We start from the raw sequence: 17,595 nt of genomic DNA on the forward strand, positions 1-17,595 counted from the left end.
GAGCTTCAAAAAAATTTCAAGCATTTTAAAAAATGTTTACAGACTGTGTGTTATATGGAAACCAACTTGACAATAAACTGTTTTTTTAAAAAGTATAAAAAAATAAAAAATTCTGTTTACAGAATTAAACTCAGACCTTTTTTTTGAGAGAGAATGTGGGGGAGGGGCAGAGGGAAAGGGAGAGGGAGAGAGAATTTTAAACAGGCTCCACGATCAGCACGGAGCCCGATGTCATAACTTGCATTGAAATCAAGATTCAGACACTTAACCGACTGAGCCACCCAGGTGCCCCTAAACTTCAACTTTATTATGTGCATGGATGCTGTTAAAATTTTGAATTCATAGAATTTAAAAGTATGTAGTACATAAAAGTCAATTTAATATTTGGTAAAAAAAACTGAAAAAACATTCTAAACATAGCAATGGTTCATTAAAATGTCTAAAATGTTGGCTTTAGATGCTGAATACAGACAAGAACTATTTTTGGAAACAAACACTATAGCTCTACAAAAAGGAAATCATAGAAAAGGTATTATTGCTCAAATAAGGCTTCAGATATTAAAATGACAATGATGCATAGACACTGCTCCAAAACACTGCTCAAAAATCATGCTGTGCTGCAGTACTCTAGCACTGCAAGTCCCAACAGGCTACACCACCAGTAACAACCCCGCCCGTAGCCTTAACCTTGAAAACAAAAGGCTGCTTGTGAAATAATATGACCAAACCAAGAGATGGTTCCTTACAAAACACAGCACTAAAATCAAACATAAAAAAATAATACAACCTATTTTGAGGACATTATTCCTTCATCACCAAGGACACTTTTTGTACATGAACGCTCACAGAGGTACACTTAAATATACTTAATTCTTCATACATCTAGGAATGCAACAGATGACTAAATTGATGACTAATAGAATTTATAGACTTCAAAACGGTAATAAGAGATACCAAATTTGACAAGAGATGACAATAATATACTAATAAACTGTGAGATATCTATAAAACGTCTACAGATTTCTTCATCCGTCATGATTCTCCTCTTAGTCCTCTGTGTTCACAATTCATTTTCATCCATTTCTGTAGGAAAAGTGTCTTGGGTAGAACAGGATGGATAATGGCCATACTCAGGTATGGGCTTCTGTAGTGGCCAGTTGTTTTCTTCCAAGAGTGATCTTGGAGACAAAATGAATTGAGTTTCAAAACATTCTAATGACTCTCCATCTTCCTTCTCAATCAGGAACTGATAGTCACCAAATCTGACCATGCACCTGTAAGGCAGGTCTATTTTATTTAAGTAGCACAGTTCCTTGTTGTCCACAAGCAGACTGGTCTTCTTACTCATATTTTTTATTTCAAAAGAGAGAACTGAACTATCAAACTTTTTAAACAGCTGCAGAGAAAACTGAACTCGGGAAACCTGTTTGTCCTGAAAGGTATAATGACAGATGTTGGAATTTCGGCCAAATTTCACCACTTCGCTGGAGGGAAGTTTTTCTCGGTTATAAAACCTTATAGATTGGAATACTCCACTTTGCATCTGGCCAGGATGGTAAACAGTTATCTGGAGAGAGGTTACTGTCTCTTCCGTGTCAGCATCTTCGAAATTGGACATGATGTGTCTCAGAATCTGACCTGCCTGCAACAATCAAAACAGCCATGTTAGTTCACTCCTATACTTCAGGCATTGCGATCTTTAATTCTAACATTTTGATGAAAATCTCCTGATAGGTGATTTATTTAGATTTTTTTTATGTTTTATTCATTTCTGAGAGAGAGAGAGACAGCGTGAGCAGGGGAGGGTCAGAGAGAGAGGGAGACACAGAATCTGAAGCAGGTTCCAGCCTCTGAGCTAGCTGTCAGCACAGAGCCTGACGCAGGGCTCAAACCCGCGAACCGTGAGATTATGACCTGAGCTGAAGTCGGACGCTTAGCCGAATGAGCCACCCAGGTGCTCGTACATTTTAAAATAAGAAGACAATACCAAGGCACCTGGGTGGCTCAGTCAGTTAAACGTCTAACTTCGGCTCAGGTCTCCATCTCAAGGAACATGAGTTCAAGCTCCCATCAGGCTCCACACTGACAGTGCAGAACCTGTTTGGGATTCTCTCCCTCTTTCTGCCCCTTCTGTGCACTCTCTCTCTCTCTCAAAATAAGTAAATAAACTTTAAAAAAAGGAAGATGAAGACAATACATAGAATAATTTCAATTTTCTAGCACAAATGTTAAAAATTTCACCAAGCCCCATGAGATCTGGTGTACTACTTTTTCTATCTCTATTTTTCATTTCTAGTTTGACAATAAGACCATACATACAGGCTAGACAATAACAAGGAATGCTTGTTGATAATAAAGTGATTTGGCAGAAGCAAAAAGAAACTTCAGTTCCTTTCTCATTTAAATAGAATGACTTGGGCCCAGAGAAAATATGACAGCTGTACGTTAAAATCAGGAATAAATAATCCCTTTGTTTTGAATACCCTCAGAGGATATGCACGCACACACACACACACACACACACACACACACACACACACACACAGGACTATTATGCAGCCATAAAAAGGGATGAGAGCATGCCATCTCCAACAACTAGGATGAACCCAGAAGGTATTATACTAAATCAAATAAGTCAGACTGAGAAAGACAAATGCCATATGATTACACTGATCCACGGAATCTAAAAACAAATGAACGAACAAACATAAAGTAGAATAAGCCCTCCAAATATGGAGAACAAACTGATGGTTGCCTGAGGAAAGAGAGTATGGGGAAGGGCAAAATGAATGAAGGGGAAAGGGAGATATAGGCTTCCAGTTATGAAATGAGTAAGTCACAGGCACAGCACAGAGAATACAGTCAATGATATTGTAATAGTGTATTCTAACAGATGGTAGCTACACTTGTGGTGAGCAGAAGTACAGAGAAGCTGAATCATTGTGTTGCACGCCTAAAACTAATATAACTTTGTATGTCAACTATACTTAAAAAAATAGTGAATGCTTTCAAAGTTTATTTTATTTTGGGGCACCTGGGTGGCTCAGTCAGTTGGGCGTCTGACTTCGGCTTAGGTCATGATCTCACAGTTCATGGGTTCGGGCCCCATGTTGGGTTCTGTGCTGACACAGAGCCCGGAGCCTGCTTCAGATTCTGTGTCTCCTTTTCTCTCTGCCCCTCCCCTATTCAAGCTCTGTCTCTCAAAACTAAGTAAACATTAAAAATTAAAAAAATAAAAGTTTATTTTATTTTATAATTTTAAAATCAGACAATTACATACTTTTAAAAAATCTCCACAAGTTACTTCTAAATATCATAGTCTGTACTCATACTGGAATTATTTATGTCTGTCAGTGGTTCCTAATGACTGGACAAACTGTCAGTAACCACAATATAACTGCCATTAAGAGTTAAGGTGGCTCTCTAGAGCTCTCGGCCTCACGGTGCCCTCCACCTACATTTGCCAATATGTACTTTTAATACTCAGTGCAGTAAAGTCGTGTAACAAAATAGGAGAATTAATTACCAAAATCTTTGAGAGATTATTCTCACACAGAACTGCCATCTTAAACCTAATTTATTTTAAAAGGATTACATACACATGATTTAAAAATGGACACAGTAAAAAAGGATTTCTTAAAAAGAGTATCTTTCCTCCACCCTAATCTTTTGCTTCCCCTTCTAGAGCCAACCACTGTAAAAGGTGCTTTTATCCTTACAGAAATTGTCTTTACACAGGCTTAACTATGTGTGTGCTCAGACATAAACACCTGTTTCTACACATAAGAGAAAACATTTTCTTACACGAACATGCTGTATTTAGTTCTAGACCTTGCATTTTTTTTTTAATTTTTTAAATTTATTTCTGAGAGATAGAGACGTGTGATCAGGGGAGGGTCAGAGAGAGAGGGAGATACAGAATCTGAAACAGGCTTCAGGCTCTGAGCTGGCTGTCAGCACAGAGCCTGATACGGGGCTCGAACCCACGAACCGTGAGATCATGACTTGAGCCGAAGTCGGATGCTCAACCGACTGAGCCACCCAGGCGCCCCTAGACCTTGCATTCTTAAATTAATAATACAAATGGGTGGTTTGTTTCTTTATCCACACATATAAATATACATTATATTTGAATGGCTACACAGAACTCCTTTAACTTAGTGTGGCGATCTCATACCAATAGAGCGGCACCTGGGTGTCTCAGTCAGTTAAGCATCCAAATTCAGCTGAGGTCATGATCTCATGGTTTGTGAGTTTGAGCCCCACATTGGGATCTGGGGCTGCTGGGGTCTGCTGATGTGACAGTTTTGCCTGTTTTGGATTATATCTCCCTCTCTCTCTGCCCCTCCCCCACTCACACTCTGTCTCTCTCAAAATTTAAAAAAAAAAAATTATACCAGTAGAGTGATGCTGAGCACTCCCTGCATTCCTTAGAAACTGTTTAGGGCTTGGGAATCAATAATCTTAAGTGAAGTTGATCTGTAGAATGCTTTCCTTTTCTTTCTATGCTTGCTGCCATTTACTTTTAAAATACAATCTTTCCTCATGTTTTGCAAAGCTATGATGCTAAAAATCAAACTCTCAATTTAGTCAATGTTTCAACAAATGATATAACTAAGCAAACTTTCTTTTTTATTGATTTGGAAATATGTCTTTAATTTTAAATTTACTTTTGTAATAGATTCTTTTTGGACATAATTACATCATATTGCATTAACCAAGCAGAGAACAGATGCCCAGCTATTAGCAGAAAAAGTGAGAGGAACGCTCAAAATCATGGGTCAAAGATGGTAAAAATTTCTATGAAACCAAGGTAGCAGGAATTAACCAACAATGGGCAGAATTGGTTAACCGATCCTACACTGTGATTTGAAGATACTTTAATTACAATAATTAAGTCTCATTATTCAAGAAGCAGACTGCATTAAAAAGAATAATTATAACAAATCATTAGATGATGCAATTAGTTGTTGACAAGAAAAGAATGAGCTGTTAACAACAAAAGAGCTAAAAGGAAAAGCAGGAATCTGTCAATGATCTCAGCCTTGTCTAGGATACATTGCCTTCATTCTAGTTCATTCTCAGACTTTAGACAATAACAGTTCCAAAAGGAGAAATGGATTCAAAGCCATGGATATAATCTTTTGGTGACACCCAAACTTTGGTGTGGGGGGGGTGGTTATTTTAGAGAGCGTGCGTGCACAAGTTGGGGAGAGGGACAGAGAGAGTGAACATCTTAGGCAGGCTCCATTCTCAGTGTGGAGCCTGATGTGGGGCTTGATCCCATGACCTGAGCTGAAATCAAGAGGCAGATGCTCTACCGACTGAGCCACCCAGGTGCCCTTCTTTTGTGTTCTTTATATAATCTATGAACTTAGAATTTGTTCTTTTGAGCAAATCTGAAAGTTTTGCCTCATACATGCTCTTATTCTTAGTACTCAGGATAGATCTATTATCCACTGCAAGGGGGAAAATACCGGCATTCTGGTTTACCAAATCAGTGGCTACAAGAGTCTTGGTGTACATCAATTCTCAGGCATCACAACTGTGACCCTCCAACAAATGCTGAGGTAGACTATCCTAATGTCAAATATTTGCTGCTCCTCCCTATCAGGCCAATCCCTACTGGTTCTACTCCTTTAGAAAGATGATACTTCCCACTCCATTGACAGCCATGTCAATGAACCATGAATGGAAATGACATAGAAGCTTATTTCCAAGCAGAAGCTTTAAAAGTCACTGTGTAGTTCCACCAGGCTTCTTTGCCTCTGTCACATCAGCAGACCCCAGAAGCAGCTCAGCCTCCATCCCAGAGGCAAAGGCCAAAGATAGAGCCAAAAAGGACATGGAATGTGAGCACGAAATCAAACCTCCTTTAAGTCATCTGGGCTGACGTGTGTTCACCTACCTAATGAAGGTATGAAGCGACTACAAACCCTGACAGTTAATAGGGTTACTACTTAGTGTATATGCCCTTCATGTGCCAGGTACACTGCTAGCCATTTACACATACTGTCTTCTCTTCCAAATAACCCTATGAATCACTGCTTCACATAGAGGGAGCTAAGTCTCAGAGGCTTTAGTTAAGTAGGCCAGGTCTCAAAGCCAGTATCAAAGGGAGGATTCAAACAGAACAGAAATACACCCTCTCCTACCCACTACAAATACTGCTCCCTGTTACCATTTACTCCACAGTAACCTATAGAGAGGGGGGACCATGGAAATGTTCAAAAACCAGCAAGACACCAATCTAGAATATAGTGTTGGGGAGGCAAATACACTCTACCGGAGCCTCATAAAAGGAAGAGGCTCTGAAGCAGCAGGTTACCATGAATACTAGTTATCCTTAAGTCTGCACGAATAGACATTAGCATGGACCCCGTACTCACCAGTGATTGTGGCAGGTTTTTTGGAGAGCTCCAATATCATGGTCTCTGATGTCAAGGAAATTAGAAAGTAATCTATTTGTTAATTTCTAGAGCTGCAAGTTCCCTCCACAAAGCTGCCTGAATCTGTCACATTTCCGACTTGTTAGTAAGACCAGAAAGACTGAAACAAAAAAACTAAAATAAACTAAAATTGGTGGATCTTTAAAAAAAAACAAAACACTACTACGCAAATGGTCAAAAGCAGCTTTTGAAATGTTTGAGGTAAATTATCAAAGACAGAAGAACAATGAGCTTATATAGTAGTAACAGCAGTTACCTTTGGAGAGGAAAACAGAGGTCAGGAGTGGAAAGGAGACTTCACTGCACACTGTATATCTTTGAAATTGTATGTGGTGAGCACCTATATCTAATCAAACATTTAACAAATATTTTCTTTACAAAATTACAAACCACTTGAGTTTTATGGAGGTGGAGATTACCTAAGTATTAAAGTGGTAAATTGTGATATCTGACATCAAAAAGTTGTAAAAAAAAAAAAAAGAGTTTGCCTGGCTAGCTCAGTTGGTATTGATTCCTGATCTCAGGCTCATGAGTTCAAGCTCCAAGTTGGGTGTGGGGCTTACTTTAAAAAAAAAAAAAGAAAGAAAAGTTGTAAAACCCTAGGATGATGTCTGAAACAACACAGTATCTGTATTCACAAGTGAACTACAGTAGATAAATAGAAATGAAAATGAGCCCTGGCATCAAGAACTCTATCACAGAAAGCATAATGCAGAAGGCATGGGTGCTCCATTCTTGAGTATCAGAAGAGTGAACCTCTCCTTTACTAGACACCAGGAAGTACACACTTCCAGGGAGTCTGACAGCTGGCATGAGAAAGGTTAGACTCTGCGGCTGGCTTCTGACTCCTCTCAGAGGAAATGAGGGTAGATATGTTAGAGGTGCTATGTGCAAAATACATGCTCTCCACCCCTGCTTACACTCCCAACCCCTCCACCTCTCTCTCTCTCCCTCTCTCTTTTTCTCTTTCTCTCCTACACACACCCACCACCACCACCACCACCACCACCACCAACTACCACTCCAAGAACTGGGCAAAGCCAGTAAAGAGACATACTACCCTCAACCTTGCAAAAGGCTATTTGGACCTCAACTGTTATGAACAAAAAGACAGATATTTTTGCTTAAAGGAGGAGCCAGGTGTCCAAGCAGTTTAACAGAAAATTTGGTGCCCCTGGGTGGTCATGCATGCCAAGAGGATTCTCATGCTTTAAGAGTTTGTTTCTTAGGGTAAGATCTACCGAAATAATGGAGTTTGCTCTGGGCAATGTGTTAAGGAAGGTGTCCTTCTTAAATTTTTACTTTCATCCCTCTTCAGCTCAATGGGACTATTGATAATCTCAAGAAAAAGTGTCTTCGCCTTGTTGCAAGCAGCCTTTTATCAAAGGCTGTCTCCCTGACCAACAACCGACACTAAGCTTATTAATAAAAAGGAAGAGAAACTTAGAGCACAGCAAAAGACACAGGAATCCTCCCGCCAAACCTCCTTCCGGTCATCGCCCCCGAGGGTGGCTCTGAGGGCATCTGTGAACAATACTCTTCAGCAAAATCAATTCCTACTGAAGTGGAGTCGTGAAAAGCAAAAAGCAAGAGAAAAAAACCTTAAAAAAGTGATAAAAGGAGTCGTGAAAAGCAAAAGAGCACGAGAAAAACCTTAAAAAAAAAAAAAGACTTTTCAGAAACAGGGTCTTGTTTCTGCCACTCTGCCTACTTAATCTGTACCCAATCAAATGTGCAGACTCCACCTCCAAATCTGGAGGCTGTGGACGTCCGCTACGAGGTACAGCGTCGGTTCTGGCTTCCGGACGGTTTGGGAAATTCCTCCTTTCAACCTGAAAGCTAGAGAAAGTCCCAGAAAACAGCCGATTACTCTATTTCCCTAATGAATCACTGAGGCAAGGAAGGCAGGTTCAGAAGGACGCTCGGCAGAGAACTCTGAGCTCCGGGGAGCCCGGGACCCCGCAGAAAGGGCTCAGCCAGCGAGAGGGTTGCTGGGGATCCCGAGGGAGTTCACGCATAAATTCATTTTTGTTTTCTGATCAGAGAAAAAAAAAAAACTTGCAAAGCACAGAAAAGTATTAAAAAACCAAACAAACCCATCTCCAGTATTTCCTTTCACTATTCCTCCCTCGCATTTATAAACGTCCCTAAGTGCTATAAACCCGGGACTACGCCGTATATAATTAATTGTTTCGGCGTGCCCGGACGCTGAGCCAGCAGGAGCAGCAGGTGTGGCTTTCCACAGGGCACCCCGAAACACTCCTTGACAAAGCCTCCCTCTTGGGGCGACAAACAGGCAAGGCAGAGTCCCCACATCACCCCCAGCCTACAGCCCGCCAGGTACCTTGGGGCCCGAGAGTCAGAGACCGTCCCAGAGCGGCTTCGCTTTCCCGGCTCCGCAGGAGACTAACAGAGGCCACCCCGCGGCGGCTCGCATGGGGGGGCGGTCACCGCCCACTGCCCGCAACCACACTAGGAGAGGGCGCCAGCCCGCTGGCCGCAGCTACTCCTGGGGGAGGGGGGCGGGGCCGAGCAGGGGGGGGTGGAGGAGGGACGCAGACGCCGCCAGTCCCGGTCGTCCCGCGCGCGCCTCCTCTCCCCCCCGCGGCGCGGAGGGCCCCCCACCCGCCTCCCCTAAGCATTTCTAGAGACCCGGGGAATGAAGCGGCTTCCCAGCCTTGGCCCCGCCCGCCTCCTTTCTCTGCGGGGTGACCGCGGCTGCTGGCGCTGGATCCAGACCAGAAGCCCAGCCTCCTCACCCCTTTTCGGAGTTCCCAGGACGAGTGTGAAGCACAGTCAGCTGGTGGGGGCCGCACCTCCCGAAACACGCGGCCCCTCCGAAGAGGATGTGGCTAGTGAGCTGGATTTTGAAAAGGGAACAACATTAAGGGCCACTCTCTCCCTCAAGAGTTGGCCTCGGACGGGGTAGGAATAGGAGGTGAGTTGAACTAATTTACCAAACAAGCCAGGTGCACGGCTTGTATTATCTCATTGAATCCTCACAGTTGGGAGACTAGGGCCCCCTACAGATGAATAAACTGCGCCCCTGCCGGTAGGTAAGTGTCACGTTGAGCAAGAGCAGAGACAGGATTCGAAACTGCCCCCAGACCCCTCATCAGCCTGCGGCTGTGATGCCCTCACCTTACACCGGACCGGTCCAGGGGCTTCCTCTCCCTCCCCATCCACCTAAAGGGACCCCTCACTCAACGTCCAGGGTCTGCGTTTCCACGAGTAAAGGCTGGCACAGGATGCAATGAAAAACACTTACTCTCCCATGAGTCCTTTATAGCCTCGGGTGAGTAAGGTAATAGTTTCTTTTTGCCTGAGGGAGAGGGCTTGGGATGAACTAAATAAAGGTGGAGAGAACCTGAAGACAATAGGTGTCTAGACGGTGTAGGAGTGAGACTCTATATAAGGAGTAAAAGACTGAGAAGAAGGGAGGGAGGACAGGGCTTGCAGTGACAGGTCAAAGTGGCCCACTTACTTCAGAGCCTGGGAATCGATCCATCAATTCGGGTAGGCGTCCGACGGAAGACGCTCCTCTTGTTTGGATTCTGTCCTTGGCTTGCAGGAGAGTTGCTCCTTCTCAGGTCAGTTTCACTGGAATAAAATGACATTGATGGGGAGCTTCCCCATCTGATAAAGAGGTTACGTGAGAGGGGTTAAGTGCTGACCTCTCAGAGTCAGTTAGGTATAATCAGGAACCACAAGCCCTGGGAAGGAAATGTACAACTACAGATGTGGCCAATTCCTGTAAGTCCACAGTTTTGTTCGTTAATCATCAACATTTATGATTTCTTCTCTGAAGTGGAGATAGCCAGAGGATCTTCTTTCAGGGGAAGAACATTAGAGCATGTGAAAGTCAAGATACACAATTTTACTGTACCAATAAACCTGTACAGTAAGATATTTTATCAGAATTGGAGTTTCTGATCTTCACTCTTTAAAGTTAAGAAGACTTGAAAATGCTGTGAAGGCTGAAAAGGACTAGTGTGGTAGGTGTTATTAATAACACTAGTAAAGACAATGCAACAGTTGCTAAAATTTACAGTGCTGAATATTATTTCGTTTTTCTGTTCCCTTTAAGTATTCCTAGGCTACCCACTGAGGAGGAGATTAAGAGGAACCCTTGAGAGAAACGGAAACCCCAAAAGTCAGGCTGGAATTGTTTATCAAGGCAAAACAGAAGAAAACAGTAAGGCAGGTATGCTGTCGATACAAAATAAAGAGGGATTTACTGTTTGAATTATCAGTGATGAATCATTTAATGTGAAAATAACATATAATGCCCATGGCCTATTTTTCCATGAAAACAATATTAAAAAAGTCTTTAGATACTTTCACTACCCCTTAGTTAAGCGGATGTACCTGAAAGCGTATTTCGCTTAAAATAAAAACTAGAGGAAGCTAATTTATGGTAATACAATCACACCTTATAAGGAAAGAAAAGCGTTGCTTGTTTGTGTTGCTTGCTGGGAACTGGGTTATATGATACCCACCTTCTGTTCAGTGCACTCTAAATCCCTTGCATACACACTCATCTAATTCTCTACTCCCAAGCTCAGATGCTCAGATTTGGGGTAACTCCGTTCAGGAGTGCCCCACTTCACGGCTTCTATCAGCCTTTGAAAATACTCCGAATTACCTGAGATATCTCACTGAACTCTTTTTTCGTTAGTCTCTGAATGGAAGACAAGCAGAAGAAGCCCAAAGTGCTGGGATTGGAACAAAGGAAAGCTAGCGTGGACTTCTCTTCCTCCTCCCTTTTCCTGGAATCAAGTGACTACAACTAAAATAAGCCACTTAGATTTATGTGTGGAGATCTGTCAGAAACACTGTAACAGAAAAACCTAAGTGCTGAACAAAAATGTTGCCATTTGTAGAAAAGCCTGTCTGTAAATGCATGAAATATCCACAAAGAAATGCAAGAAATAGAATTGGTAGTACTGATTAATCTGAGAAAAAGAATTTGGGAGAGAGAAGGCAGAAGGTCCATATGAGGAGACATTTTTCATTGTGCACTTTTTCATAGTGTTTGGATTTTGTCTCATTTGCATGATTGTGGTTACACACCAAAAAAAAAAAAGCAAAAACAAAAACAACAACCCCCCCCCCCAGCTTTTTAAAGAAGAGCCAAGTAAGAGAAGGCTCCCAAGAGACCGATCCAATGTTCTAATGCCTCAATATTTCTCATAACGTGGAGGACTGCAGTAGAATTCAGACTCCCAAGAGAGTGGTCATATGGTGGGGTGAAAATTAGAGCCCACAAAGTCAGGGCACCTGAGGGTGGAGGAGGAGGAGGAGTTGGCCTGTTTAGGACTACCTGTTCTGCCCCTCCCTGGAGGAATTTGTGGGAAAGTTCTGTGGTAAAGCAGAATTCTCAGACAGCCCCCAAGATTCGCACTCACTGGCATACACAACTTATATAACCTCCTCCCCTGGAGCGTGGGCAGAACCTGTGAATATGATGGGCTACTCCAATGACTAGGTTTCTAATCAGTTATATTTGAGTTAATCCAAAGGAAAATTATCTAGCTGGGCTGGACATAATCACATGAATCCTTAAAAGGGATGGAGCACTTCAGAGGTCAGAGATACATGCCTAGAAGCAAATATCCATGCCAGGAACTGCCTATGGAGACCATGTGGCAAGGAACTACAGGTTGTATCTAGGAGGTGAGAGTGGTCCCCAGCCAACAGCTAGCAAGGAAATGGGACCTGAGTCCTACAAGTAGAATTCTACCAACAATCTGAATGAACCTTGAAGGAGATCCCAAGCATCAGATTAGATCTGCAGCATTCTCAATGATAATGTGCCCAGACTTCTGACTGACGGAAACAGAAATAATAAATGGGTGCTGGGGTTTGTTTTTTTTTTTTTGCTTGTTTTTGTGTATCAGATGTTCTAATTATGATATCATTTATGGACATTTTTTAATGTTTATTGTTTTTTTAATGTTTATTTTTGAGAGAGAGAGAGAGACAGACTATGAGCAGGGGAGGGGCAGAGAAAGAAGGAAACACAGAATCTGAAGCATGCTCCAGGCTCTGAGCTGTCAGCACAGAGCCCGACATGGGGCTCAAACCCGCAGACTCCAAGATCATCACCTGAGCTGAAATCAGATGCTTAGCCAATTGAGCCACCCTGGCACCCCTAGACATTTGTTTATTTTGTTTTGTTTTGTTTTGCTTTATTATTTTAAGAAAGAGAGAGAATACATGTGTGAGCCTGGGAGAGAGGCACAGGGAGAGAGAGAGAGACAGAGAGAGAAAAAATCTTAAGCAGACTCCACACTCAGCACAGAGCCCAACACAGAGCTCCATCCCATGACCCTGGGATTGTGATCTGAGCCAAATCAAGAGTCAGACATTCAACCGACTAATCTACCCAGATACCCCACCGTTTATATACATTTAAAATGCATCTTCATTTACAAATATTTTACATTTGGTCTATAGAACAGATAACTTAATGGGTGCTGTATTAAACTGCTAAATTTGTGGGTAATTTTTTATGTAACAATAGAACACTAATAAGTTTTTCTGTTAGAGGACCCCTGTGGATTATGAGAGTACACAGTAAATCCTGATCCTAAGAACCCAATATAAGAGCTACAGGCTATGTCAGCAGGAAAAGAAAGGCCAATTTGGGGAGTGTGTTATTTCTGCTGGTCACATATCTTCCAAATCAGGTAACTTCATCTTTCCCTTGTTGAATCTAAACTTTTGGCATATAGTATTCCTCACTGGTGTAATTTTTAGTAAAAAAGAAAACAAAACCCAAAAACCTTACCCTTTCTTTAATATTACATTTAAGTATTTAAATTTTATTTGTTAGTGCTTCTTCATTGATTTTTAAAATCAATTTCAAAAAATTAAAATTTTTGACCTATTTGCCAAGCCAATGGACACCTTTCTGACCTCATCCTTCATCATTTCTCTGCATCGTTTAGTACTGTTGAAATATGGAGCCCTAACATGAGTTTGTCTGTTTATAATAGATCAAAAGCAATGTCATATTCATTGTTTCTCACTGACATTCTCTTTCCTTGGTTCTTAGAGGACTGACTCTCTGTTCTGACTTAGTCCAAATAGGAAGTTTCCTTGCACTTTGTTTAAAAGAAGGAACTTCCCTGTAGTAATACAACTCCCAGAATACCTTTCACCAAAGTAATTCCTAAAGGGGTGTGTCTTATCATGCAAAACTGCTGAAAATCCCAGAGATGAATTACACAATCATATTCAGAGGCAGTGACAGAGTTTGTTTTCCTTTAAATTTCTACTTCCTGAAACCGACGCTGTTTATGAGAAACAGTGTATTTCAAGGAAACTGTGCTAAAATTAACCTTTTTCAGAGAGTTGCTGGTCTTAAAAGTGTTTTATCTTCTTCAAGACAAAGGTAAGTATAAGCCTTTAAATGACAAAGCACAGTAGATGTGGGTACAAAAGATGGCATAATGTATAAGGAGGTATTGTTTTAGACTCTTTCTACTTCCTGGCCCTGTCTACATTTAAATACCTTGAGAGCTCTAAGAATATTTGCAATCCTAAAAGCGCCACACAGAGGGGGTAAGGGTTGAGAAGGGGAGGGAACAGTAAATTCAGACTACAAGGGAAAGGAGAAAAGGAACCTGTTTTGTTTGTTTGTTTGTTTGTTTGTTGTTTTTAGAAGGTTTTAGTAACAAAGTCCAGACATCAGAGAGCTTGCTACTGAAGTTCTGGCTTTGTCACTGAGTAGAGATGTTTGATTACGGCATTAAAGAAATGGAATTACTTACGTGAAAAACCAACCCTGGGACTTTTGCCTGGAGAACATAGGCAGTCATAACAGAAACCATCACTCGTAGGATGACCTCAGTGATTTTGCCGGGAAAATAGATAAGAGTGGAGAATTACTCTTTTCATATGGGAACAATTGACAGGAATTCCGGGAGTGGTGAAGCATCATGCAGACAGAAAACATCCAGAAAAATTAAATTCTGGGATGCCTGGGTGGCTCAGTTGGTTAAGTGGTCAACTCTTTTTTTTTTTTTAATGTTTTTAATGTTTTATTTATTTTTGAGAGAGGGAGAGGGAGAGACAGCGTGAGCAGGGAAGGGTCAGAGAGAGAGGGAGACACAGAATCTGAAACAGGCTCTAGGCTCTGAGCTGTCAGTACAGAGCCCGACACGGGGCTCAAACCCACGAACTGTGAGATTATGACCTGAGCCAAAGCTGGACGCTTAAGTAACTGAGCCACCCAGGCACCCCAAGTGGTCAACTCTTGATCTCTGCTCAGGTCATGATCTCATGTTCATGGGTTTGAGCCCTGCTTCAGATCCTCTGTCTCCCTCTCTGACCCTCCCCCATTCTCTCTCTTTCTAAAAATAAATAAATAAATAAATGTATGTTAAAATTAAATTCCTTTATGTTTTATTCAAGAATTCTTTCATTGACAAATTTTATCCTTTGAAATTAGGGCTCTAGACTACTTTGGAAAGCCACAAATTTTGACCTTTAGAATAGTTTGAATCTGGGACATCTGGGTGGCTCAGTTAGTTAAGCATCTGACTTGGGCTCAGGTTATGATCTCACATGGGTTCAGACTGCAAATTGGGCTCTGCGCTGATGGTGTGGAGCCTGTTTGGGATCCTCTCTCTCTCTTCCCTTCCCCCATTTTCACATTCATGTGCAGGTGTTCTCTCTCTCTCTTTCAAATAAATAAATAAACTTAAAGAATAGTCTGGGACTTCTAGGTGGGTGAGAGTGCAGAGTCAGGGTCAGAAAGTAGGGTATTTATGTCACAACATAATGGCACCTTTAATATTTGCTATCTCCCTCTGCCTTTTCTTTTCTTTTTACTTAGTGCAGCTAGTACTCTTATGAGAAACAATATCTGCTTTTGGTTTGTTGATACCTCATTGTTAAGAACATTTTAAATTCTTTATACATAATCACTGTTGCTGTTCAAGCCTATATATGATGCTTTCAGCATAGTCTTCACATTCTTTTGTTTCTCCTCTTTCCTCCTTGACCTCAAATACAATTGAACTATATAGACCATTAGTATGATTGCACCACAGAGCCATGTGCCCCTGTCTCGATGGTGTGTCAGCAGATTACATATCTGTACAGAGAGCACGATTTTGGATAGGAGTATGTGTATGGTAACTTGCCACCTGAGAGGCACACCAGACCTAAACAAATGCCAAGTCGGTCTTTATATCCACTGACTAAAATAATTTACTTCTCTCTTTCCACCTCCTCCTTCTGAACTCTGTGAACCTGCAGTCTCAAGAGAAACAAAATACTTAAAATTGTTCTGTCAATAATTCACTCTCCACTTTAAATATCTTTTGAATCTGAGTTGAATCAGTCCTTCAAGTTCTTTCCCAACAAGACACCAGAATTTTATAATATCCTCCACTGGCATGAGTAATGTTAGGGTGCCGGTGACAGGGATGGTAACGACTTGCACAAAGGGTAGAGCATCAAGCAGGACAGAGTGTATTCATTCTCCAAAGGAAGAGAAGGACCTAACATCAAGAGAGATGTTGGCCAAGTTTCTGTTAGGCTAGGCCTTTTATAGGGTTTTGAAGGTTGTGAGTGGGTTGCAGCTAAGCCCAAAACAACTGCAGGTGCAGGGTGGGGGGGAATTATGGGGAGGGGGACAAGTCTTGGCCAGTTAGAGCAGGAGGTGATAGGTTTCTCTGTCCAGGGCTCATCTGGGGTGTGAGTTGTGGTCAGGCTAGAGAAGAATATGTTTTGTAGTTGAGGTCTATTTTCTGAGAATTCAAGGTACCGTAATCTGGAAAAACAAAGAGTTAGCACCAAGTATAAACACCTGTGAGTTTTGTCTGTAAACTTGGCAAGGGAAAGGGCTTTGAAAAGATTTTTTTCAAGTAANCATACATATATATTAAAGCCTTATGTAAATCATGAATGTTATAAAATCTTACATAACATAATAGTGTGTAATGAGCACACTTGACATATTAAGCTGTAACAATTCCCCTTATGTCCTATGTGATCCAAGTTTGAGTTTAGAACCTGGAATTTTCCGTAAGAATGTACGTATCCGTTTCAAACTATTTCTGAAACTCCATGGTTCCTCCCATTCCAAGAGAAGTTCAGTGACCCCTTTCCCTGAACACAATACACATACTACTTGTACTGTCCCTTAATCTATTTCAAATGATGATGGCTTTTTAGCATAAAATGCTCATTGACAATGCTTTCCTGAACATGTTTTAAATATTTATTTTTGAGAGAGAAAGAGAGTGCACATGTGTGCACACATTGGAGACGTACAGACAGAGAGGGGGACAGAGGATCCAAGTGGGCTCTGTGCTCCCAGTGCAGATGCTGGACTTGATGTTGGACCCAAACTCACCAACTGCGAGATCATGACCTGAGCCGAAGTAGGCCGTTTAACAGACTGAACCACCCAGGTACCCGTGTTTTCTTAAAATGTTAAGCATCTATGGTTTGAAGAACTTTAATAGGAATGTGCATTCAACCTTTGATGTAAACTCATTCCGTATTTTTGTTATTGTTATTTGTTGGCTCTCTATATGGTAGAGTCTTTGTTTCTTGTTATTGACAGTGACATCTATTTTTGACAGTGATGTTGTAATTTGCTCTGTCTATAGAGTTCTCTGAGATAGACTAATTTAAAAGAAAGAATATTATCTGGTGCTATTGTTCTCCTATGTCTAAAGAAGAGGAAAACATGATTTGAGCTTTAACATTAGTTATATAGTAATACAGTTTTTTTCAAAGTATGGTGTACAAACTACTGATTTTAGATAGCATCTGTCTTTGAAAATTTGAGTTACATGCTTAGTTTAATGTGAATCAAAAACATAATTAACTCATAAAATTTATGACTTCATAGATATTATTGCTCAAGAGGATGCTAAGTAAAAAGAAAGTGAACTGTTTACTACTGATTTTAAGAAAACAAGTAAATAAATACTCTTATAGGTAGTAGCAGATATGGTAAAAATTGTGAAGGTGGCATGTAAATGGCTAAAGTTTTGGAAATATTGAACTAATGTGTTTGCTAAGTGGATATTTTCTGAACCGCTGCAGAAATGTGAACCTCACTTGTCCTTGGTTACACTGCTCAATTAGTAATACAATCTGTTAAACATTTTTAATTATA

At 41.2% G+C, this 17,595-nt stretch overlaps 2 protein-coding genes across 11 annotated transcripts in view; one reads left to right on the top strand and one right to left on the bottom strand.

Annotated features, from left to right (window-relative positions):
* Positions 1-264: 264 nt before the first annotated feature.
* TIFA (TRAF interacting protein with forkhead associated domain) lies at positions 265-9,685 on the bottom strand. Of its 3 annotated transcripts, none has more exons than XM_077755023.1 (2): positions 9,591-9,685; positions 265-1,642 (listed from the first exon to the last, which is right to left on the bottom strand). In XM_077755023.1, exon 2 carries the CDS (start codon positions 1,616-1,618, stop codon positions 1,061-1,063), a length of 558 nt encoding a protein of 185 aa, XP_077611149.1. In that variant the 5' UTR covers positions 1,619-1,642; positions 9,591-9,685; the 3' UTR covers positions 265-1,060. The 3 variants fall into 3 exon arrangements, with proteins under 3 accessions (XP_077611149.1, XP_077611148.1, XP_077611150.1); XM_077755022.1 differs by lacking the exon at positions 9,591-9,685 and adding an exon at positions 8,794-8,957; XM_077755024.1 differs by lacking the exon at positions 9,591-9,685 and adding an exon at positions 6,390-6,478.
* Positions 9,112-17,595, top strand: part of ALPK1 (alpha kinase 1) — a 128,224-nt gene continuing 119,740 nt past the window's right edge. For 2 of the 8 annotated variants that reach the window (XM_077755012.1, XM_077755021.1), the window contains exons 1-2: positions 13,732-13,848; positions 16,698-16,879. The gene's annotated coding sequence lies outside the window, so the exon portion shown is untranslated. Of the gene's footprint in view, positions 9,388-9,948; positions 10,040-10,536; positions 10,654-13,090; positions 13,142-13,731; positions 13,849-16,697; positions 16,880-17,595 lie in introns of those variants that run through there. The other 6 variants (XM_077755018.1, XM_077755017.1, XM_077755015.1 and 3 more) reach the window with 6 other exon arrangements.

This window comes from Crocuta crocuta, unplaced genomic scaffold, assembly GCF_008692635.1.
Source record: "Crocuta crocuta isolate KB4526 unplaced genomic scaffold, BGI_CrCroc_1.0 scaffold52, whole genome shotgun sequence".
Classification (NCBI taxonomy): Eukaryota; Metazoa; Chordata; class Mammalia; order Carnivora; family Hyaenidae; genus Crocuta; species Crocuta crocuta.

Bases quoted from the DNA above. Each gene is read 5' to 3' on its own strand.
- TIFA (XM_077755023.1), bottom strand. From the start codon at position 1,618: ATGTCCAATTTCGAAGATGCTGACACGGAAGAGACAGTAACCTCTCTC.